The 24,304-nt window shown below is 38.4% G+C and overlaps 2 protein-coding genes across 9 annotated transcripts in view; one reads left to right on the plus strand and one right to left on the minus strand.

Annotated features, from left to right (window-relative positions):
• Positions 1-24,304, plus strand: part of MCU (mitochondrial calcium uniporter) — a 304,006-nt gene that overhangs the window by 125,557 nt on the left and 154,145 nt on the right. The gene's annotated exons all lie outside the window — the stretch shown is intronic.
• Positions 9,613-24,304, minus strand: part of jv (javelin) — a 115,619-nt gene continuing 100,927 nt past the window's right edge. For both annotated transcript variants that reach the window (XM_073984262.1, XM_073984263.1), the window contains 4 exons: positions 20,497-22,604; positions 16,266-19,120; positions 11,573-12,086; positions 9,613-11,434 (listed from right to left, as the gene is read on the minus strand). In XM_073984262.1, coding sequence (XP_073840363.1) covers positions 10,218-11,434; positions 11,573-12,086; positions 16,266-19,120; positions 20,497-22,604 — 6,694 coding nt within the window. In that variant the 3' untranslated portion in view covers positions 9,613-10,217. The remainder of the gene's footprint in view (positions 11,435-11,572; positions 12,087-16,265; positions 19,121-20,496; positions 22,605-24,304) is intronic.

Raw genomic sequence — 24,304 nt, forward strand, 5'->3', positions numbered from 1 at the left:
GTTCAATTAGGGGTTAGAAATGATTCACTGCATTAGTGCATGCTTGCTTGCTTTTACATTTGTATTCACACGATTCGCAAATGCAGTATGCACAATACTGCATACCACCACACAGTATCGTACCATCTTCTGTTTGAATAAATGTATACATTTGCCAAATTTCGCTTTTTCTTTGAGTTTCTTTAATAATAGGATAAACACCATTACTAGTAATTGTTTTTATTGTCCCAACATTCATTTTTTATGTTTATTAACATGTAAATTTGACCAGAAATATCTACTGCTTTTTGTAATGCAACGTGCTTTTTCGAAGGCAGCGTGCAACAAAAAGGCAACGAGCTCCTTTAGTGTGTTGTGTGTGTGCAATTGGCACACACTCATGAAAGTAAAGGCAAAGCAAGCAATAGCACTAAACAGAGAAAAGCGAGAGACATTTTGCGGACCTCTGATATGAATATGCCGTGAAAAGTACCGAATAAACCTACACCAATAACTAAAATTAAGACTTCGGAAGGGGTTCTGAAAGCATGTGGGTCTAGAAGCAAAAAAAAACTAAAAGGATTAGATAAGTTGTCGGATAAATTTTCTCAGCAAAAAAAAAAAAAAACATTTGACAATAGAATGAGGCTTGTGACTTGGGATGCAATAAAGCAAATTGATCGATTGATTGAAGAACTCATCTATATATACGATATATTCAAGAATGGAAAGTTGATTCGGACCACAACCTTTGCAGATGTAACAATAACTGGAAACGAGTGTGCTGGGCACACAACATTCAGCTGCAATATAATTCGTTGATCTTATCTAATTGCTTCATAATAGCCCGGTTACACTAGTGAAGGTTAACCCAATGAGTTTAATAGATCCAGTGGGTTAATCTTTGCTGGTTACGCTTACCTTTTCGAGGATATATATTGGTCAGATTTGACCAGATTAAGGAAATAAATCCTCATGAAGTGGGTTAACCCGGCAAAAAGCTCTAGTGTGACTTTGCTTTAAAACTCTTTGCGCGATCCATATAAACAGCTGCAAAGTCTCTTCTTGGTTGCTTACCAGTAGTGGAATTCTGTAACTCATGTTTTGGTTACCGACAAAAAATAGGCAAAATTCAAATGGAAAATAGTGGCTACTATCGGTAGGACGTAGCGACAACTTTATTTTGGTTGCTGGTTTACCGAAAAATGTCGTTAACGAAGTTATACATTCATATTGTTAGGGAATTACATTTAGATTAATCCCGTATAGTCTTTGTTTTATTTCTCGTTACGATTTGTACCAAATAAAACAGTATTTTAGATAACGGTTTTACAATGCTTTATTTACTCTATTACACTTATTCCCAGCCGATTTTAATTACTAAGCACACAGCTTAATTCTCGTAGCACACAACCTTCGTTTACTTCTTTACTAATCGATGATTACAAGTCGTGATGTAATTCATACTGTCTCAAAATTCCACCGTATGTGTAGCCAATACCTTCTAGTTCAGCATCAGGCAAAGGGTGCACGCACGCTCTTTGGGAGCGTACATTTATTCACGTATACAACATGTGGAGAGAACAACAGCTGAGCAGGCAATGAAGAAGGTTGTGTGTCGCTTCTTTTGTTTTTTGTGTATGCGTCCCCTTAGCAAAATGACTATTAAGCAGGTTATGTCTCCAATACTAATGCAAACAACGCAATGTGCGTTGGTATGAGTTGCCTGATGCTGTTCTAGTTACCGATTTGTCTAGAAAATCTGGCACAGACGCACACCCGAATTTGGCGAACAACAACAACACACATTATTTTAGAGAATTTACGTTACAATTCAAAATTTTAAATTAACGGAAATTCATCTAAACTAACTTAAAGCTATAAGTTACATTCATAACAATATGTTCCCACAACATCCACGAAGGGACAAGGAAAGGGAAACTTTTCTCATATCAATGATTTAAAGCCGATTCATATTGGCTCAATGACGCCGACTCCGAACGGCATTAAACATTTAAATTTTATCAATTTTTGTCAATAAGCAAATAATGATTTAGATAATCCCACTACAGAGTGCTCCTTCAATATCCTCTAAGGAATTCATGATATCGTCCTGCTTAAAAATATCATATTCTTTACTTCTCCACACTCCTAGAGCACGTACCTTTGCAGTATTACAAGCCGCAATTGGTTTGATGTGTATATCTATTGACAGAATATGCATTGAGGGCTTCTGTCGGGCAAGTCCTCATTACCCCTGTTACCACGATGTATGCGGATCGTTGTATGCTGTATAGTCTCTTCTCTGTTTGCCACCATACTAGTGCTCCATAACTCCACTCTGGGTTTAACCCCAACGGCTCCCAAGGATTTTGCGACATGTGTAGTATACACGGTGGTAGCATGGTATTCCATGTTACATTTCCATGACAGTTTTGAGTCTAGGATAACGGCTAGGTTTTTGGCGTGATTTGGAAGATTGGGAATTGTTTATGGTTTTTGTATTGAATAGTATTATCTCAGTTTTCCCTGGATTCAACACCAGGCCACTTCTTGTGGCCAAGTATCCGCTCATGATGTACAAGACAAGTATTAGCAAATCGTCCGTATAAGCAACCTCCTTCATTAATGACTATACTCTGCAGCATGTTATTTCCAGCTGCTGATGAATGGTTTCACGCCCAGGTTATCTAGAGCTTGTTCTATTGCTGAGGTGCTAATGTTTTTGAAGGTTCCTTCTATATCCAAAAAGACGGCTAATGTGTATTGTTTGTGCTCCAAGGACTTCTCAATGGCCCAAAAGACTTCCTGCAGGACTTAATAAATAGATATGTTGTTTGAGTTTTCTATCTTTTTTCAAATATGCACGTCGATTAGTCTGCTCCCCGGGCTTTGTTACATTTGTAGGGGTGACCCCCACTTGGTGATTTGAAAAAATCGAAAAAAATATTGTTTTATTTTAAAGTATAAATAGCGTAGAATATGTGGTAAAATCGGAACAATATTGTCGATCGGAACAATATTGTAGGAGATATGAGCGTTGAAAGGGATAAATTTATTGTGTTTTGTATGTAGTAGGGTTATGACTTTTTTACAACCTAATATCCCTGTATGATATTTTGATGAGATTTTAGTTAATATTACATAAAATCTTAATTATAAAGTAATTTGTTAAAAAAAGCTTCCGCACAAAAAAGCTTTTAAAGTATTTATTTTTCAGAACTGATATCAAGGTACAGGGGCTCACGTTATAACTAAAATGACATAACCGTTTGTTTCTCACTAACTTTATCATCGTATTATACCATATACATATATAATTTTATATTATATAAAACTATATTTTATATATCATAAAAATTTAAAGTGGTTTGTGCGGGACCTTTTTTTAAAATTTAAATGGAATAAAAGTCATTTTAGTCATTAATAGGTAAAAGACCATCCATTCGTGCAACAGGAAATAATATTTTGAGAAAAAACATTTTTCATTTCATAGAATTTTTTCAAAAACAAATTTGTTCAAAGTTGTTTGTGTGGAACCTTTTTTTATAATAAAATGGAATGAATGTTATTTTAGGCATTAATATGCAAAAGTTCATTGATGCTCACTACAGGAAATCATTTTTGAGAAAAAAATTCAAAAAGTCATAACCCTAGTATGTAGCATAGAAATTAAAAACGCGTTTTTCTCGAAATGCCATTTTGAAATCGGTGCCAACTCTCTTTCGAAAACTAATGAACAGATTGTCCTACAATTTTGTGGGGTTATCAAGGACATCAAAATCTAGTCCTTCATCGATCGATTTTATTTTTAAAACCTTTTCGCCCGTTTTGTGACCAGAAAACGTCAGTTTTTTAGGCCAAACATTTATATTGTGAATTTTTTGGTCCACCATTTCAGTAAAATCTAATATTTTTAAAAAATCGATCGATGAAGGACTTGCTCTTTATGTTTTAAATAAGCTCACAAAATTATATGACGATCGGTTAATTATTTTTCGACCTAGAGTTGGCACCGCAAAGCGCTTTTTCAAAAAAAAAAAATGCGTTTCATGGACGGCCTTTGTACGCAAACCACAGTATTTTTCAACAAAAAAAATCAGACACAGGAATAAGACGTGCTCTTTCAGATAAAAAAAAAATTTACCGATTTTTTCGGTAACCAAAAAATACCTTTGATAATCCCACTAGTGGTCTCTATTCATTTCCTCGTTCAGTTTTAAATCCCAATAAAAAATTCAGATATTAATTCCAACGCTGAACAGCAGAAAAAAATTCCACAAATTTAGATAGTTTATCCCAATTTGACTGTATAACTAAGTAACAGTGGCACTGTCGAGATTTCGACCGAAAACAATGAAAAACTGATTTTTTTCTTATTTATACATCTAATGCTATTCCTAAGAACGAAAACGTCAATGAAACAAATTACATAGAATGTAACGCTCAAGATAGGAAAAACAGTGATCCGGATTAGCGAGGTAAGAAAAATATGTGATGTCCGGATTACAGAGTCTGCAATTTAAAAAAAAAAATCTAGTGTCCGGATTACCGCGTTGTCCGCATTAACGAGTGTCCGGATTATCGAGACTATACTGTATATATTTTTTTATACCCTACACCACTATGTGGGAAGGGTATTATAAGTTGGTTTTGCCCAAAAAGTATGTAACGCATCGAAATAATGGTCGTAGACCCATACTTATATATACCAAAAAACTTATGTGGATAAAAAGACAACGTTTTTTTTCAAAGCGAATATCTCAGCTTCTATATGGGGTATACCAAAAGCAAGACCTGACAATAAAAGTAGAAAATATCACCTTTCTAATGATGTAAAGTAAGTTCTCGTAGGTAATCAAACAACGGAGATATTACAATAGTCGCAAATAAAACCCTAATTTTCATTCTTGCGATTTTAGTTATATTGACGAATATCACAGCTTTAGTTAAGGACTTTCCAAAAGCAAAGCCTGACTATGAAAGTAGAAGATCCCATCTTTACAATGATGCAAACTAGGCCGGCGTAGGTGACAAAATAACGGAGATATTGCAATAGTCGGTAATACATCCCATTTTTCCACTTTTTTGGAAATCACGCTACAGGTCGCAATTTTGATCGGATCGTCACGAAATTTTGAGGGTTAATGGGGGTCCCGGAGGGGAAGAAGCCTATTGATTTTTGTGATGGTCGGATAGTAATTAGGGGTCGGAATGTTCAGAAAACTTATTTGGATAAAAAGACAATGTTTTTTTTCCAAAGCGAATTTCTCAGCTAGTATATGGGATATACCAGTAGCAATACCTGACGATGAAAGTAGAAAATATCACCTTTCTAACGATGTAAAGTAAGTTCTCGTAGGTGATCAAACAACGGAGATATTACAATAGTCGCAAATTAAACCCAAATTTTCATTCTTGCTATTTTAATTATAATGACGAATATCACAGCTTTCGTTGGGGACTTTCCAAAACCAAAGCCTGACTATAAAAGTAGAAGATCCCATCTTTACAATGATGCAACCAAGTCGGCGTAGGTGACCAACTAACGGAGATATCGCAATAGTCGGTAATGCATCCCTTTTTTCCACTTTTTCTGCAATCACACTACAGGTCGGAATTTTGATCGGATCATCACGAAATTTTCTCAGAGAGATAGAAGCCTATTGATGTTGGTGATGTCGATAGCAGTCAAATATACAATTAAATATTATTTTGGTTCAGTTCGCCTTAAGTCATTTGGTATAAACGCCAGAAAGGTGAAAACTTTCGTATCTCCCTAAAAGAAATGTTTTCGAGTGAAAAGATTATGCACAGAGATAGTGGTGTAGGGTATCACATAGTCGGCCCAGTACCGACTATAGCCTTTTCTCACTTGTTTAATTTTGAGTTTCTAATTTCTAATTTCTCTATAATAGCTCAGGGTGGAGGGTATAAAAAGTTCGGCCCGGTCGAACTTAACGCTTTGTTACTTGTTTTATTTCGCTTCACTTTATTTTATGTCACTCTATTAGCTGAGCCGATCTGGCTATGTGTGTCCGTCCGTCCGTCTGTCCATCTAAACGTTGTAATCACGCTACAGGTCGCAATTTTGATCGGATCGTCACCAAATTTTGGGTGTTGATGATGGTCCCGGAGGGGAAGAAGCCTATTGATTTTGGTGATGGTCGGATAATATTCAGGGGCAAAAAACTTATTTGGAGAAAAAGTCAACGTTTCATTTCAAAGTCAAATATCTCCACATCAAAAGGGGGTATATCAAAAGCAAAACTAATGAAAGTAGAAGATATCACCTTTACAACGATGTATAGTAGGTTGTCGTATGTGGTCAAACAACGAAGATATCGCAATAGTCGCTAATACAACCCAACTTTTCATTTTTCAATTTTAAATATAATGACGAATATCACAGCTTTGGTTGGGGAGCTTCCAAAAGCAACGCCTGACTATGAAAGTAGAATATCCCACCTTTACAATGATGCAAAGTAGGTTGGCGTAGGTGGCCAAGTAACGGAGATATAGCAATAGTCGGTAATGCAACCAATTTTTCATTTTTTTCCAAATCGCGCTACAGGTCGCAGTTTTGATCGGATCATCACGAAATTTTGGGGGTTAATGGGGGTCCCACAGAGGAAAAAGCCTATTGATTTTTATGATGGTCGGATAATATTCAAGGTCAACGTTTTATTTCAAAGCCAATATCTCTGTTTCTTTAAGAGGTATATCAAAAGCAAAGAAAGTAGAAAATATCACCTTTACAACGATGTAAAGTAGGTTGTCGTAGGTGGTCAAACCACAGAGATATCGCAATAGTCGGTAATGCATCCCATTTTCCGATTTATTTTTGTAATCACGCTACAGGTCGCAATTTTGATGCGAATATACCCGCTTCTGGTAGGAGTATTCCAAAAGGAAAGCCCGTCAATGGAAGAAGAAAAGATCTCCTTTATATTGATGCAAAGTATGTTGGCGTAAGTGGGCAAACAACCGATATATCATAAAAGTCAGTAATATATCAAATTTTTCCATTTTTTGTAATCACGCTACAGGTTGGAATTTCGATCGGATAGTCACGACATTTTTGGGTTTAATGGGGGCCTCACACAGGAAAAAGGCTATTGATTTTGGGGATAAGAGGATAATATTTATGGGTCGGAATGCGGAAAAACTTATGTGGAGACAAATTCAAAGTTTTATTCTTTGTGAATATGTCGGCTTCTAGTAGGGGTATTCCAACGGCAAAGCCTGTCAATAGAAGAAGAAAATATTGCCTTTACATTGGTGTAAAGTAGGTTGGCGAAGGTGGTCAAACAAGGGAGATACCACAATAGTCGGTAATGCGTCCAATTCCTCAATTTTTTTGCAATCGCAATTTTGATTGGATGGTCACAAAATAATGCTTATGGTGGTCCCAGAGAGAAAGGGGCATATTATGTTTGGTGGTAGTCGGATTATATTCCCCACAAAAAAATGTTTTCCAGTGAAAATCTTATGCACATGGGTAGTGGTGTAGGGTATCACATGGTCGGCCCCGTCCCGACTATAGCCTTTCCTCATTTGTTTAATATTTAAATTGAATAAAAGTTATTTTAGCCATTAATAGGTTCTTTCATTCTTGCTACAGGAAATCGTTTTTGGGAAAAAAGGTCAAAAAGTCATAGCCCTAATGTCCATGCTTACTGAAGTAATGGCCCAAAATCTCCAAACAAGCTTGCCGGTACCAACTGTACTGGGTAGAACGTAAGATAACCCTGGTCGGGAGAAACCGATTTGGTCGAAACGTTGTACATCTATTATTTCTTACTGCCTCGAATTCGGTCCGAATATCTACTACATCAGATCACTATTTCGGGTATCTCCTACACAAAGATTATAAAAAATGTTTAGAAAAACTCAAAAAAAGACGTCAGAAGTATTGTGTTTGCTTCTTTTCTTTAGGTAAGAGGCTGGGGGTATATCTCTGTCGGCACAGTTGACTAATACTTTCTTACTTGTGTTTTAATATACAGACATATGTCTGTCCCCTTCGCTTATAAAATTGTATTAGCGTACAATGGGTTCAGTGAAATAAAAATAGAAGAATTTTACCTAGTTTTTAATAACTTTACGCTTGTTTTGGGGGAGCTTTAAACAAAATATTACGATATGGGTGACACCGTGGAGCAATGGTTAGCATGCCTGCTAGACAACATCAAATATTTTTCGACATTGGCAAAAACCTCAAGTTCATGGGTTAAAGTGTTGAACATTTCCATAGTATTTCGGTTAGCGATCCAATATAATAGAGCTAACTATATCTTTATAGATGTTTGCAATAACCCGACTTAGGTTTTTATGCAAAGAAAATTTTACCAAGCCCACTTTTACGCCCACTGTTTTAAATTTTCAATTTTTATCTCATCTACGAAAACTACTGAACCGATATTTCTGAAATTGTCAGGGAATGTACAGGGATGGCCTCCGGTTAAAATGGGCTACAAATTTTTTTTGAATTTCGGAAGGGGCAGGGTACTTCCCCTCTGCCCTATTTCTTTAAAAATGTTTGGAAATTAATTTACGAGACAATTGTGGTTGTGTCTCCGACGTTGCCCACTTATTTGGGACCTGAAAACTTAACCACTCCCACTTTTTAAGTATATTATATTGAAAAGTAATGACCACGCTTTCATGCAATTTTCAGAAAATATTCAGGAATGTCCCTTGATCCAAAATGACTTTATTTATAGACGAATTTCCGGGGCTTATTGTTTTATAATTGCTATATTTGGTAAACTTATGAGTGCATCGGCTTGCAAATTAATTATTAATTAATTAACAAACAACGGTGGTTGCGCCTCTGACCAAGAAAAACAATATATTTACAAATTTTCTTAAATGATGAGGTTCAACGATCCATCGGCCATGAAAAACTAATACATATGTATAAGTCTCAATAAGCGGGAGAATTCGACTTAATTATTTTTTAACTTTTATAATTAGACCGCTTTAGTAAAAAGACAGGGGACATGGACGATAACAAATCCTAAACAGCATCAATGGGCGAAAAAATTCTACAAAGTCCGTATGAGAATAGCAAGGTTACAGGCAAAATCGGTAGATACATTTAAAATCCTCCTTGGTTTGACAATAGACCGAAGAAGTGAGGTAGAAAATACCAATTTTGAATTGTCAACCATAAAGTCCATAAGATGTTGTCATTGAAACTCATTACGACGGGCCAGCAACGCGTACCGGAGTCTGCTAGTGTTCAATAACCATAGATATAAGAGAATTCTCTCATTTTGCCTTCAGGGATGTTCGTGGGAAATTGTGTTATTTGTTTAATTCGATATACAAAGCTTCTTCCCTCTTTCGAGAGTTTTCGTGCCCATCAACCAGTTTCAAAGTGTAATTAGTTTTAATTTAAATTAAAATTAATTTTTAATTAGCCATAATGCCGAGGGCACAATCGAAAAAAATAGCAACCTCCCTCAAGAAGGCTGAATTACAAGGGTCTAAACAATATATTACGCGAAAAATTAACATATTAATTTATTAAAGAGCTGGGCAATAACAACAGCTGCAAGAGATAAGTATATTTCTCACAATACATACCACATTAATGAATGAACCCCCTGAATAAAGCACACGTTATTTGGTATATACGGGCAATTAATATTAAACGGATATTGTTGAATTTATTGATTATAGGCGAAATATAGTAACATTGAATATATGTATATAGAAAATTGAATAATAAAGCAAATAACTATAATAAGTATGAAATCAAATACATACATAGATATATGTACATGTGTAGGTGTGTGTATTGTTGTTGTAAGGATATTTTATATCAACAACATACAGAGAAAATGTAGTAGTCTGAATTTTATAAAACTAGATTGAAAATTTGGTACATGTACAAATGTGAGTGTGTTCACTTGTTTAACATAGCAATTGAGCAAACTTTGTTCACTGTCCTTTTGTAAAGAGGAACCTTATTTTAACTATGAAAACAATAAATATTTACTAATATTTCACCCTACACCCAGATCGTCGTCGTTGCACCATAAATGAGAATTATTATTTTTTTTTTAATTTTGTTCTTACATTTTGTATATATATGTACGTATTTAGATATGTTTGTATATTTTTGGTATTAAATAGAAACAAAAATGATTTACTTAAAATTATCAATTTGTCGGTTTTAAATGGAAATTCACATCAATTCCATCACTTTCATCACTCTTCCTTCGATCTTATAACTTGTCATCCAGACTATCATAGCAATCGGTTTCCGTTTCCGTTGAACCATTCACTGTGGTCTGTTGACTTTTTGCCGTTCGCATTGAAGAGGTGTTTGACGATTGTTGACTTTCCATATTACAACTGCCGTTGTTGTTGTTGCTTGTGTTGGTGTTGGTTGTGTCATGGTGTCGTTTTGCCTCTTCCTCTTCAATAAGCTTTTCAAAGTCTTTGGTTGGATCATAAACTTCGAATTCTTCAAATTCGATATCATCGTATTTCCGCTTTTCATAGATACTGCGGTCATTGGCCACATAATGCTTGACTACGGATTTGTCAATAACGGATGTGACACTTGACGTGGTACTCAAGGGTAGAAAACAACGTTCCATGTCCACACTTTTATTGTTCGACTGTTGACTTCTGGCCAGGGGGAAATGTTCATTTGCTTCTCGATGAATTTCCACGGGAACAATAATTTGTTCAGCAGGCGCATAAGTGAGATGGTTGTCCACATCACTTCTTAAATTCCCTGCAGACAATTTACATGAATCTTTAACTTTGGTCATGACCGGACTGGGAGGTTCTTTTGTCGTTTCCTTGGTATGGTTTAGATTTTGAGAAATATTTGGCAAAGTTTGTGTTTGTTCGTCAATCGTCGATTTGTGGTTTTTTGTGCCAATTTCATTTTCTCTAATCCCTGCAGATTTTGGCTGTTGTTGTTGTTTGACAAATGTAAAAGCTAAGTCTACATTTTTGTTGCGACACACTTTGCCATTCAGTGTTCCCATGTCATTGGTAGAAATGCCACCTCCAACAGCTGTTCTCACACTTTTGTCCAAATGTATATCCTTGGCTTCACTTTGATAGATTTTCGGCTCATCTATTTTAGTTCCGTTTTCTTGGCCGCATAACGATTCACCGCCGTTTGACGAAGACGATAAAATTCCAACGCCAACATTGATGTGATTATTCACAGTAACTGGCTTAGGATCCGTCATTGTTTTACGGTTATCCGAACACAAGGGTGTCTGGTTGTTAATCGTCACTGGAACATCTGTTGCAGACGGGGCAGTGGGCCTATTCTTTGTGCTGGCTTCAAAATGATGAACCATCTTCCGTACAACTTCCGTCTCCTCCGGTTGTTCAATGATATCGACATCAGTGCCAGCTAATTCCAAGCGGCTACTGCAGCTATTCGATTTGACAAGTTTGAAAGTTACACCACCGCCTATATCAATGTCAATCAATGTGGAAAGTGAATCGGAATGAAAAGAAAAAAGAGAGGAAGGATAAAGTAAATGAAGAGAATTAGTAAATTGAGGATAATTGTCTTTGATATCAGATTGCTTAATGCTGCTCTGCTTACCCTCGACATAAGAGTTATTGGGGCCGGCATTGTTACTGTCATTGGCCATTGTGGTCTCGTGTCGCCTTTGTTGATTTGCCAGGGACTCAAGTTGGGAGGTTTTCGATCCATTGTTCTGTGGGTTATCGGGTTTTGTTAAGTAGATTTTGTGTTGTTGTGGCAAATGGTTTTTGTTGTTGTTGCTTGTTTCTTTGTTACTGCTACAGCCATTGTTGTTATTCTTGCCGCTGTTATTGTTACTGGCTAAGCATTCATTAGCCGCATGACAAACTGCATTCGAGCAGGTCTCTATTTCACGAACTCTGGCCCTAGTTTGGGTCTGAGCTAACATTGTTTGTTGATTGTGCATCGTCGCCTTTGTTGAGGAAACAATTGGATTAGTTGTTGTTTGCCCACTACAATTCTCCAAAGTTTTTCCAATGACTGAAGGGGAGTTGTTGGAGTTGGTTTGCACTACCCGTCCTCCGTAGTAGGTAACCGAAGAGCCGCATTCACGAATTTTGCGCAAAACATCCTGCAAATGAATGAATGAAAGTAAAACAGAGTGAATACAACAATAACATTGGACAAAATTTGTTTGAAGAGGCAAAAGTTTTTCTTTTAATCACAATTTATAGCATACTTTTAGGATGCTTATGTTTTTTAGTGGAATAAATTTTTAAATGAATAAACATGACGGGGAGAGGGTCGGTTCGTATCAGAAAAAAGTTGAAACTGCAAAATATTCCTAATTATGTTGTTGTTGTAATTTTAGGATTTTTTAATAAATTTAAAAATTAGCGCGAACTTATAATCGAATCGATTGTGTATAATCAAGTGGGACAGATGCTACATATTTTAACCATTGTGATGTATACTTTTAGCTTTTAGTTTATTATGAAATGCATTGTCGTACTTGGTTAGGATGGCAAGTGATGTATGATGTCTTTCATTTATTTTCTTTTTTTGCACATGACGTTTCTTCATATTGTACTGTTTCAATCACTCTTTCTGTGACATAACAGATTACGACAACTGCGCACAGTAGTTGAGAATTCTTTTTCGTGTTTTTTTTTTCGCCAAAATACAGCTTACAACGTTGTTATGGTTAAGACGTACTGAGGAAGGACGGCCCAAAAGTTGAGGTGAAGGACTAGCTGTCCTATTGCACCAATACATGTCTCGCATGTCCCTGACTTTAATGGCCCGTACATAGAATGTAGGGGAACCAATGTGGTGGTGTGGTAAGTCTGTCCGTCCGTCGGTTCAATCCCCGAGCAGAGCATCAAAATTTTCAGAGGTGGCAAGTGGCGGTGCCATTCGGACCCCTGATAAAAAGTAGGTCCCATATCATTGAGCCAATATGAATCGGCGTACACTCATTGATATGAGAGAAGTCTCCCTTGTATGTACATTAGGGTTATGACCTTTCAAAAAATTTTCTCAAAAATGATTTCGTGTAGCAAGGATGAATGAACTTTTGCCTATTAATCACAAAAATAACGTGTATTCCATTAAAATATAAAAAAGTTCACGCACATATCGATATTAAAAAAAAATATTTTATTGAAAAAATCATTTCCTGTTACACGAATGAATAAACGTAAGCCTACTAATAAATATTGAAAAGGTCATGCACACTTTAATTTTTATTTTTTGTTAAAAAAATATATCTTTGAAAAAAGCGACATTTTTATGATTCTCAGAATTAAAGAAAATTATGAGAAAAAAATGATATATCAGTTTGGAGCCACAAAGTTTTAGTTTCAATTATATATCTGCTTGCAGTGACTTCAAAAAATTGCCCAAAATGCTGATAAATTAAATTCAAAATTTAAAATCATTATGTGTGTGAAATTTTTTCACCGATTTACATTATAAATAAGATTTTATGTATTCATATGTAGAAACTCATCACGCTATGATACAGGGATATGAGGTTGTAAAAAAGGCATAACCCTAATGTTCATGGACTGTATGCGGGTCATGGTGGAACTGCTAGGTAAAGTTGCTTAACGTATCCATAATAGCTGTACTCCAGGTTATAATCCCAAGGCCATAACCAATGGTCTTAGTTGACTTTAGTGCTTATCGTGAGATGTGGCATTCGGTCCTAGGTAATGACCAGTGAGGTATATGTCAAAGTGGACGCCTCTACCGGAATTAGCGGAGAGCGCCATAGTTTGTCAGACATAATCATCGTGTCACCTAGTCTGACAAAGAACGTCATCTGACAATCATCCGTAGTTTCTTTTGAGTCAGATTATCACCCTATTATCGTCTCCATCAGCAGACCGCTCGACTTCATTACCTCAAAACGACACTTTTTATCAATCATGGAAAAGTTATATGGCCTAGTTTCAGAGAGTATGCCAATCTCCTTTTCGGAAAATTTCCCAACCCTTCTCATGTTCTGGTAGCAGAAAGGATGTGCCGGGACATCATCACAGCTGAATTAATAGGTTAGTCTGAAGAGTTGCAATATCGGAGCCGGAATAAGTGAATTGTGGGCAACGATTATGTCACTCTCGAACTGTGGAAAAAAGGAATATAGAACCTCAGTTATGCTTGGCGACGTTTCGCTGACTGATCCGAAGAGGTGAGCAAGTTATTTTAATCGACAATTTGTCGAGCACCGGCAAAGAAAAGAGTATCATGTCGCATTAGATATTTTCCCGCTCAGGAGGACTCATAACAATTTACAATAGATGATGACGCAAATGCCATTACGAACGCTAAGTCATTCAAAGCGCTGGCGGTGAGATCGTCTATGGTAATGCTGAAACTCCTGGATGAGCCGGTAGTTGAATACCTTAGGTTAGGTTAGGTTAGGTTGATAAGAGGGGTGATCCTAGATCACCACATGTCCATGTGGACATACACTTAAGCCATAAGTAGGCCTGTTGTGCGCTCTAATTTTTTTTTTTTGGGTTATGGAGGATTATCTTTTTTTGACTTAGTCTAGGATCTCTGTCCTATTTACATAGTCTCTGATCTTTTTGAACTCGATTGTCCTAATTTGATCGAGTCCTGGTATAATGTCATTCCCTAGTAACTGGGTTCTCAGATTTGTGAAGGCTTGACAATGGCAGAGGTAATGTTCCAACGTTTCGTCGTCCTCTCCGCATGCTCTGCATTCACTGCTTTCTGCACAACCTATTTTGTGCAGATGCGCTTTTAGACCTAGGTGACCTGTAAGGATTCCTGTCAGTCTACTAATATCTTTTTTACTTAGTAAAAGTTGAATACCTTACGAAAGTTCTCAACCTGTCGCTAGACACCCACATCGTTACCGAAGTCTGGAAAATGGACAGGGATGTCCCGCTACAGACGCCAGGCAAGGATGCCAGCAAAGGTGAATCCTGCAGACCGATTTCGCTTTCGTCGCCCGTAGTAAAGGCCCTTGAGGCTTTAGTCTTCCCCACCATCAAAAAAAGCTATACCGTTGCCATCATCAGCATGGGTTACGTAATCTGCACAGCACTAATACAGCGATGCACGACATATTAGTCGAGGACCCGACCAGATCAAGCCGTGCTATAGGGCAGCGTTGGCGGCGCTCGACTTATCAAAAGCCTTTAATACTGTAAAGCACTATATACTTTTTGTGGACACCGATCCGACTACCCTCTGAAACGTTAGATAACAAATTATATGTGTGGAAGCCAATCGTACGTGGAATTCGGGAACATGAAGGGGTTAAGACAACTGGTTGCACGATCTTGGCGTCGGGTACCTTCCCTGATGTCATTTTTGAAAAGGTGAACTTCTATTCGATCGATCTTACCATAATTTTTAATGTGAGGAATATGCAAATATCCACCACTAAGTCTACGGCCACATGGACTGCGGAGATGAGGACAGAGTTGTATGTCCAGATCGATGGTAGCGGAATTCCGACCAGCTTAGATATAACGCGATACGACTGTCTGTGGTAAAAGTAAAAGTAAAAGGCGACGGGACCATATTTAAACCTGTCAAAACGTCGCCCTGAGAACTAAAAAAAGGGTGCCTTCCCGGGACATCGGTGGACCATCTGCATGAATAGATGAAGTTTCTTTCAAAACGGCAACACAATGGCATGCTCTGGTTTCAGTACATGCACGGGTGTCCTAATTACCGAATGGTACAGAGGACTCCCCAACCAGGATGGACCTTCATGTTCTAGTAAAAGAGGTCCAACGTTACAAGAGATAACCTCTAGAACAGCAAGCCTATCAAACAGGTTTGGTTATCACTCAGACATACGCAGATGTCAACTATAGTCTGTATGCGGTCCTAGGAGTTCATCCCCTCCCCCCATTTATCGCAACTGAAGAACGTCAGCTGCCGCAACAAACAAGGGTAGCTTTGTAAATTTGTGAAAAATATCTGCCTAGCATACGGTACGTTTCCGCATACCACACTGAACACTGCACCAAACCGAAGTAAAAAGGGAGCTAATCCATTTAAAAAATCCGCCTTGTACTCAGAATGTCTTTGGTTCAATCCCGGACCACAACATCAACATTTTCGGCAGTGGCAAATGCCCTCAGTGTAATGTTGGCATACAACATTCCAGGGCTTTGTTTTCTATGGTTTTTCCTGCAAACCTTCATACTGTTACGATTTTTTTTTTTTTTTTTGATAACTTAAAGGACCCAGGCACCAGAAGTCCTATACATGCATAAACATAAAGAAATTAAAATAAAAACAATTTCACAAATGCACTTACATTGCTGACATAATAGGTATCGCATAGCTCATTGCCATCATCATCTATATCACCGAATAGATCGTCATCGTCGTCGGCATCATTACCACCCTCATCGGCTGCTGAGGCTGCTTGATCATCCGAATCGGCTTGTTGCTTTTGTCGATGAATAGCATGATATTCGTAAATGTTACGATACATGTTCGGTTTATTCGATTTCCTGTGAAGGCTTGCATATGCCGCCGAACCGGACACAGCACTGCGAGTACGTACACTAGACGAACGCACGGGTATTCCTGTTGCAGATGTACGTGATTTTTTGCCCGATATGCCATTATGTTGTTTGACAATATCCTGTACATGTATACCACATTCGAATTTTTCATTGTTCGTAGAGGGTTTGCCAGCCGAACATTCGACACTATCGCCACAAGCTTTGACATCTGTTTCATTACATTCGCAGGGTGATGACAAGTCTCCACTAGAAACACCACTCGATAGACTTGCAGTGTCCCATTTTCGTGATTGCTGGGCGTTTTTGTTTTTCTCTTCATGTTGCTGTTGTTGATGATGACGTTGCAGCTTAGCTGCAGCATTAGCACCAGCCGCATGACCATACGATGTGTCTATGGTAAGGTAACGGTATTTTCTAGTACGTCGAGATTTAGGACTTGACTGCTTACTGGAAATTCCATTGCCATTGCCCTTGTGTGTGGTTTTTGTCAATGTGGCTGTTGTTGTTTTTGTTGTGGTCGTCGTAGTGATGGTAGCCGTGCCCGTAGCTGTTGCTGTAGTTGTCACCACTGCTGTCGTCAGAAGCCCTTGACCTGGTGTAGGCAAAATATGTTCTTCGAAAAATTTACGCACATTTCTCACAGTATCAGGATTTGGTAATTCCTCTTCATACAGCTCACGATTCACTTGCACGGGTTGATAGAAAAAGTGACGTTTAATGCCACCACCACCATGATTTGATGTATTGCTGGAAGTGCTGTTGGTGCGTTGCTTGCGACTAGACTGCTCGGATTCCACAATGCCCACCTCTGGCTGTTGTTGTTGGATTTGGCCATTTGTTGTGCGTTTGTCTTTGGCAATTTTGCCAAATCCTATACAAGAGGAGGAGGATGACGACGCGGCTAATGGCCTTTCGATTTTTGTTCTTACTGGCTCCACAATGACTACATTATTGTTGGATAATAACTCTTGGAAACTGTATTCCTGCAAATACTGAATGAGACCATCGAATTGGGCCTCCTTGGTGTTACGTGCCAAGAGATTGCTGCGTAATAACTGCTGTGATTTCATGACCTTATAACGGATATGATCGAACTGTGGTTCGGTGGCGTCAAGTGTGTCATCTGCAGTGGCATTGGTTGGCACCGCACTGACAATGGTTGCCTTTTTGTCACCGTCTAACTCGACAATTTCAATGCTTGGCATGAAACTGCAGTAATCATCGGGATTATGTTTTGCCTCCGTGTTTGGAACTGGTGTATCCGACTGCTTTGTACCATTGACAGGAACATTTGCACTACTAGTCGCTGTCGATTGGGCACCCAAAATGAAATGCCTTTTCTCAGGAGTTTGAGTTGACGATTGGACGGTGTTGGTAGTGGTGTTGATTTGGTGGTTTTCCTTCACATTTTCCTTCGTAACAATTTGGTTTGGCAGTGTCTCCTCTTCTTTTGCTGCCTCGCCATGACCAGATTCCTTTGGTGATTGCTGTTCTAATTTCTCCGCTTGAGTTTGTTGCTCGTCCTCGTTAACTAATTTAGACCAATAACAACGTACAGCATCTACCTTCTTTAGGTATTCCTCCTCTACTTGATTGCCATCGTTGTGGTTGACTTTGGCCAGCAACTGAGTGGTGGTGTTGGTGGTGCCATTGTCGTGTGATTTTCGCTTGTTATCGATTACTTGGAGTATCTGTGGTCGTGACATTTTGTTGGCTGCCTGTTTTACTTTGTTGCGGCGGAAGGAGTCGGTTGTTGTAATGACTTTAACGGGACGTGCTCGATAAATTTGGTTGCTTAAGACACGTCGTTCTTTAGTTTTGGGCGAGGACAGGTGTAGATTCTTGGAATCGTTGGAGTTTAGGTGAGTTGAGTTGCTGGGATACTGTTGACGTTTGGGCTTAGAGGGAGCCCTTTTTAGCGAACTCTGTCTGCTGTTCGATCTATCTTTATTTGATCTAATGAGCTGTTGTAATTCGTTTTTAGATTCTTCGTTCTTTGGCTGCAAATTAACCGAATTAAAATTTTCCTTATCTTCTTCGACTTTTTCGGGATGTTCTTTAACATTACAGGTTTTCCCTTTCGCAATTGCGTATTGCTCTTGACTCTCTATAGAGTCCTCCTCAATAATGTTATCATAGGCATCTGTCACTACTATACGGAATGAGGATGGTCCTGAAGGTGGCGGTGATGGTTTGCTTTGGTATGTTGCTACTTTTGCTGCTTCTTCGTTTTCTTTATAACTAGTTAAGGTGTTCTCTAATCGAAATTTGGCTCGATTTGCAAATTCAATTTGCTGCTGTTTACTACGTCTGCCACTTTGACGTATTTCTTTGGCTCGGCGCTCTATTTGTTGGCTAAAATTTTCAATGGTAATTTGGGGAGCTTCTTTGGGTTTCTCAAAGCTGTCGTATTGTTCAGCTGTAGATTGTGCCAGAGCAGATTCTGTGGTTGCTTCTAATTGGCAATCAATGGCGGCAGGTGGTTTATTAGAATTTCCCTCACCGTTGGTATTTTTATAATTTTCTGTATTGTTTGTGGGGTTCGTGTCAGTAGAAATTATATTATTGTTGTTCCTAATATTTTGTAAAATGTTATTGTTTTCACTTGTGTCGTTTTGAATTCCGGTAGTATGGTTTGGATCTGTTAGAAATAAAAATAAACAGAATTAATTAGTTAGCAAGTTATGTTTAAAAGCTATTTTAGTAACGCCGTCAACTTAATCATGATCGAAAACTATATTTTTTTGGGAAATATGGATCTAAATATAATGCTCTGAACTAAGTATAGACAAATCTAGAACTTGTGGCTTATATCCCATACATATTTTTGATTTAGTTTCGTAATTCAAAAAAATATTCTAATGTCACCTGGGTGCTGCCTTTAAAACCCGTTAAAGGCAGTAAACTAACATTTGCCGCTTCTTCACCCATGAGAACGTTAAAAGCTTGGGACGAACAGACCAAAAATATGTTTCACGAGCACTTAGTAGAAACATATGACCGTTGCCCTGCCCATGACATTAAAATTATTCATAGCGATTTTAATGCCAAAATTGGAAATTTGTCCAACAGTCGGGTAATTCAGTCTCCGAAAGGAACATCTGATAATGGAATGAGGTTAATAGACTTCGCAGCGGCAAAAAACATGGTAGTTTGCAGTACCTGGCTGTCACCAGACCAGAAAACAAGAAATCAAATTGATCACTTTGTGGTAGATGGAAGACTTTCATCGAGCGTGTTGGATGTACAATTGTTCCGAGAAACAAACATAGACTCGGAAAAGGTAGAATTGGATAAACGGGAGAGTGAAAAAATTCAGATGTATAGGAGTCAGAGTAAAGTCAAAAAATTCTATCAAAGAGTGAAACATCAAACTGAGGCACATCCTCCTGTAGAGACCAGCAAGGCAATTTGATAACTGATACAGATAGTGTGCCAGGTATCCAATACTAACAAAGACCACCAATCCCAGAATATGGTATTGAATGTATACCGCCTGGTACTGATGAGGTAAAGGCAGCAATAAACCGGCTAAAAGATAATGAGGCAGCAGGAGCTGATGGCTTACCAGTTCAAAACCGAAGGCAACATGCGGATAAGTTGTATGCGTCAGGTAGTTAACACCATCTGGCACGAAAAACGCGTGCCCGACGATTGGAACATGTGCATCCTGTGTACTGCCGCGTCCTGTGCAAAACCCAATCTGGGGATGGGAAATTCCAAGTGGGGGTGATAGTATTCGGTTAGTAGATCAAACCCCCCAAAAGGGTTTTGGGTTCTCAGGCCAAACTTTTTTGAGCTTCTTATAGAACCTTAACCAATGGCAATGGGTCCCCAATATTGCTACCTGTCAACTAGATTCTTCAAAAGTAAAAGTCTTTTTGTTATGAGAGGTTTCCTCTCTAAACCTACAATAACTCCCTAAGTAGCACGCTTTTTAGCGCAATCTTTAGCTTTATATTTTCTAAAAATCAATATCAAGAAAGAGGTAAACAAATTAAGTTCCTTCCTACTTACCCTTATCTTCGGCAACCTTTTCTTCCGTTTTCAAATTCTGCTCCGAAGATTTACTGCACTTCTCCTTTGACTCCGTGTGTACTTGCTGTTTATTCGCTGGTGGTTGTTGTTGCTGCTGCTGTTTTTGTTGACTCTCTCTTTGGCAAAAACGCTGGTGGGCTCTTCCAAAACGTTTTATAGAATCATAAATATCTTCTGTTGTTATGACCTCCTCATGTTTCTGTCGTCTGTTTAAACAGCGATTTTCTTTTAGAGGCGTTTCATTGCTGCTGTTCGTAGCTGTTGCTGGCTCATTTAACGAACACTCTAAAGCAGCACTGTCATCCAATGATCGATAATTATCCAAATTATAACAAGATCTTAATTGGGCATCAATACTCTCCGACACCCTTAGTATTTGTCCGATATTAACGTCAGGCAAGCTGTGATACTGATTATCGCCTAAATTCGACTTCAGAGGTATGTACAAGGGCTCGGCAACTTGACGCTTTAAATGATGGCTAAAAGCTGTCGATTCATTTGAAGGATAACTGCCATAGGTACGTTCCGATGAGTCGCTAACATTCGAGGAATAGGCAGAATCCGAGTAACGTTTCAATTTGCGTTTCTCTACAACTGACAGTATCTTGGGTTTACTTGCAGCACTGGAGGTAACACCCACGGGAGCTGTTGTAATTATCGAATGGGGAATAATCGTTGAGGGTGTATGTTCCACCTTAAGTATTTGAGTATAGACGGGTGTCACTTGCTCCGGTTCTAGTTCGTCACAAGAATCCTGTTCTAGTATCTCAATTTTTGTGTTAACTGTTTCCACAAACCCAATGGGCGTTTCGTTATGACTTTCTATTTCAATGTCAAGTTTATTCTGTTTTGCCTTGGGTTCGTAGATAGCATCCTCAATGGAAATGTGTAGTACGGTCTCTACTTCATCTATACAGGTACGCAGGCTAGTGACCTCGAGAGAAGTATCAGGATCGACAAGGGTACTATCTGAACTTTCCTCCGATGAAAGGTATACCGAGTCATAGGCAATTATTTTCTGGAGATTTTCACTAACGGCCCGTGATCTCTTGAGAGTGCCCTCAACTTCTGTATCCGTCGTGGTGTGTTGATTTGAATCTTCTCCTTCCTCTTCTTCGTTGTCTTCGAAATGTTCGTGACTATAGTCACACTCGTCCAAGCGCCTGTGGTTTTCGTTCTCACACTCGTCTCCGGTTGACTCGAAGCGGGTTCTGGTCGTGGTGGTTAAACTAATAATTTCATAACTGTCCGCATCTCCCTCGATGCGGGTTTTTTGGTATATTTCTTCAATTTTCGTTATATCGTATTCCTGTTCGGACAAAGAGCCACTGTCACTTTGATCGTCTGAGTTGCTGGTGGTGGTTTCGGGGAAGACACTGCTTTGACTATTCTCTGGGCAGGATTCACCACCACTGGCTCCAGCAGAATGATTTAGTTTGTGTGAATTTTCTGTGCTATGACGTTTCTGACGACGCGATTGATAGATTCTTGGTTTATCCTGGGTCAACAAATTCACGGCCTGTTCCAAGGCTTCAATTTCGAATTGAGGTTGGTGTTGTTTCAGTTCGTGGGACTGATGCAGGGAATTCTTGAAATAATCGGAATTGAGACTTTCTAAATCACTTTTATCATTGTGCCACGGATGCAGTTGTTCGGCCACAAGGCCCAGTGCCAGTTTGTCTAGACGTTTCAGATGATCGTAATAATCGTTGGCCACAGATGCCGCATTCGCGGCGTGTTGATGTTGTTGCGGCTGAACGGTTTCGTGATAATGTTGATGATAGTGCAAATGTTGTTGTTGTTGTGAGTGGGACTTTTGTTGTGATTGCTGTTGTTGCTGCTGTTGATTGTAATGCTTTAATTGTTGCTGATGCGATTCACAAGTCTCGGCAACACTTTCATTGCTTTGCTCTTCACCATCTACAACGGATGGAGGAGCAGTACTAACAGGCCCACCAGTAATGCTGCCGCTTACGCTGCCACTTCCACTGCAATTTGTTAGCTTTTCTCTTGACGTTTGATGGTGATGATGATGTGGTTGTTGTTGTTGCTGCTGCTGTTGGGGTTTATTGTTGCTATAAATTAATCTATTGGGAAAATAAACAAAACAGAAACGGAATAATGAGAATCTCATGAACGAACGCAAGTGAATTGTTTCGTCTAAATGTAAAGTGGGCTAAAATGGAGGTTTGAAGGAAAATGCAATTTTGTATTAATTTTTCTGTTCAGTCCCCCTTCTGAGGGATGCTTAGAAAATATTTTTTTTTTCGTTTCGTTTCGTTCCAGTTGAATGCCAAAAAGGCAGATGACTAACTCAAGCAGCAGCCTTCTATTTGACAAGATGCATTCATTTGAAGATTTCGAGATAATTGTACGCCTAGTCGTCTATCGTCTGAGAAAACTGACTTGAAATTAAAAGCATTACTTGATGACGTGCCATATCTCAACGAATGATTAACAGTATGAGATTGATTGTACTGCGAATCTATGGCTGTTAATATTCATTTAAAATCTTAGGCATGATTAGATTTGTGATTGGCAAATTATTTATAGTTAGGTCCAAGGTCTCGTTAATATGTGTGATTTTATTTTTTTATGGTTGGTTGCTATATTATAAAGTATCTCAGTACTATATTTAAATACATACATAAATACATCAATGTGATTGGAACATTAGTAGGTTGTGATTAGAGAGTGGAATTTGTATATTTTTCCAAAGATCCGAACAGAAAAAATGCTGATATTTTTACATGATTATGAATATATTTTGAAATATTTGTACAAATTTTATTATGTACGAATGTTTCTATGTGTTTCTGTTGAATTCGCATTTAAACAAATTCACCGGTCACATTTATTCTTGGTCTCCAGTCGTCATAAAATTGAGCAAGAGTTCTTGGTTTCAATACAAAGAACTGAGAGAAATGCTGAGGCCAAGTGGCGTTGGCCGAAACTAGTCTTCTCTGTCTTACCAGAAATTAAATCAACTTTAAGTGCATCCCACTTCAAAAAAAAAAATTTATTTATTTATATTTGGTAGTCAGTCATTTCCTTCGATTGACCACTATGTCAGGAACAATCGACTTGCACATGAAACAGATATTATATTAAACAGGACCACAAAGAGTATCATCGTTAAATTTTCCAAAGGACTTTCGAACAGATCCTAAAGTGCACTTAAACAAAACTTTTGTGGGGGAGGTACCCTAAAGAGAAGACTGATATGGACCATTTCTGAAGTACAACTACATTTGGACTAAATATTAGGAGATCCAAAGTTGTGATTTTTTTTGGAGGAGGTACCGGAGGTTGCACACCAATAGTGCCCATCTTCGAACTTAAGATCAAATTTTGGACCGAATCGGCTGATCCGCTCGAGAGTTATCGTGTGTTCCAGCCACTATACACGGTGCCATAAGGGTTTTTTGCACTTTGGGGCTATTTTCTCGGGAAGTATGGACTTGCCCCTTATAAAACTTGTACCATTGTAATGGGGGCATCAATTACAAGTGTTTACAATAAAAAATCAAAGCGATTCGAGAGCAGATCCTAAACTGAACCTTTCCAAAATTTTGTGTGGGAGGTACCCGAAGGAGTGGACCGATTGAGTCCATATTGGAACCTCATCTAAGTCTGGTAGAAATTTCACGATGTGCAAAGTATGGACCAAATCGGTTATTCCCTTCAGCAGTTATCGTTAGCACAAATTTTCCGAACATTTTCGCACTTTTGTGGAGGAGGTACCGGGAGGAGTGGACCGATATAACTTATCTTCGAACTTAAAATA

Source organism: Musca autumnalis, unplaced genomic scaffold, assembly GCF_047663935.1.
Source record: "Musca autumnalis isolate F117 unplaced genomic scaffold, ASM4766393v1 scaffold_4, whole genome shotgun sequence".
Classification (NCBI taxonomy): Eukaryota; Metazoa; Arthropoda; class Insecta; order Diptera; family Muscidae; genus Musca; species Musca autumnalis.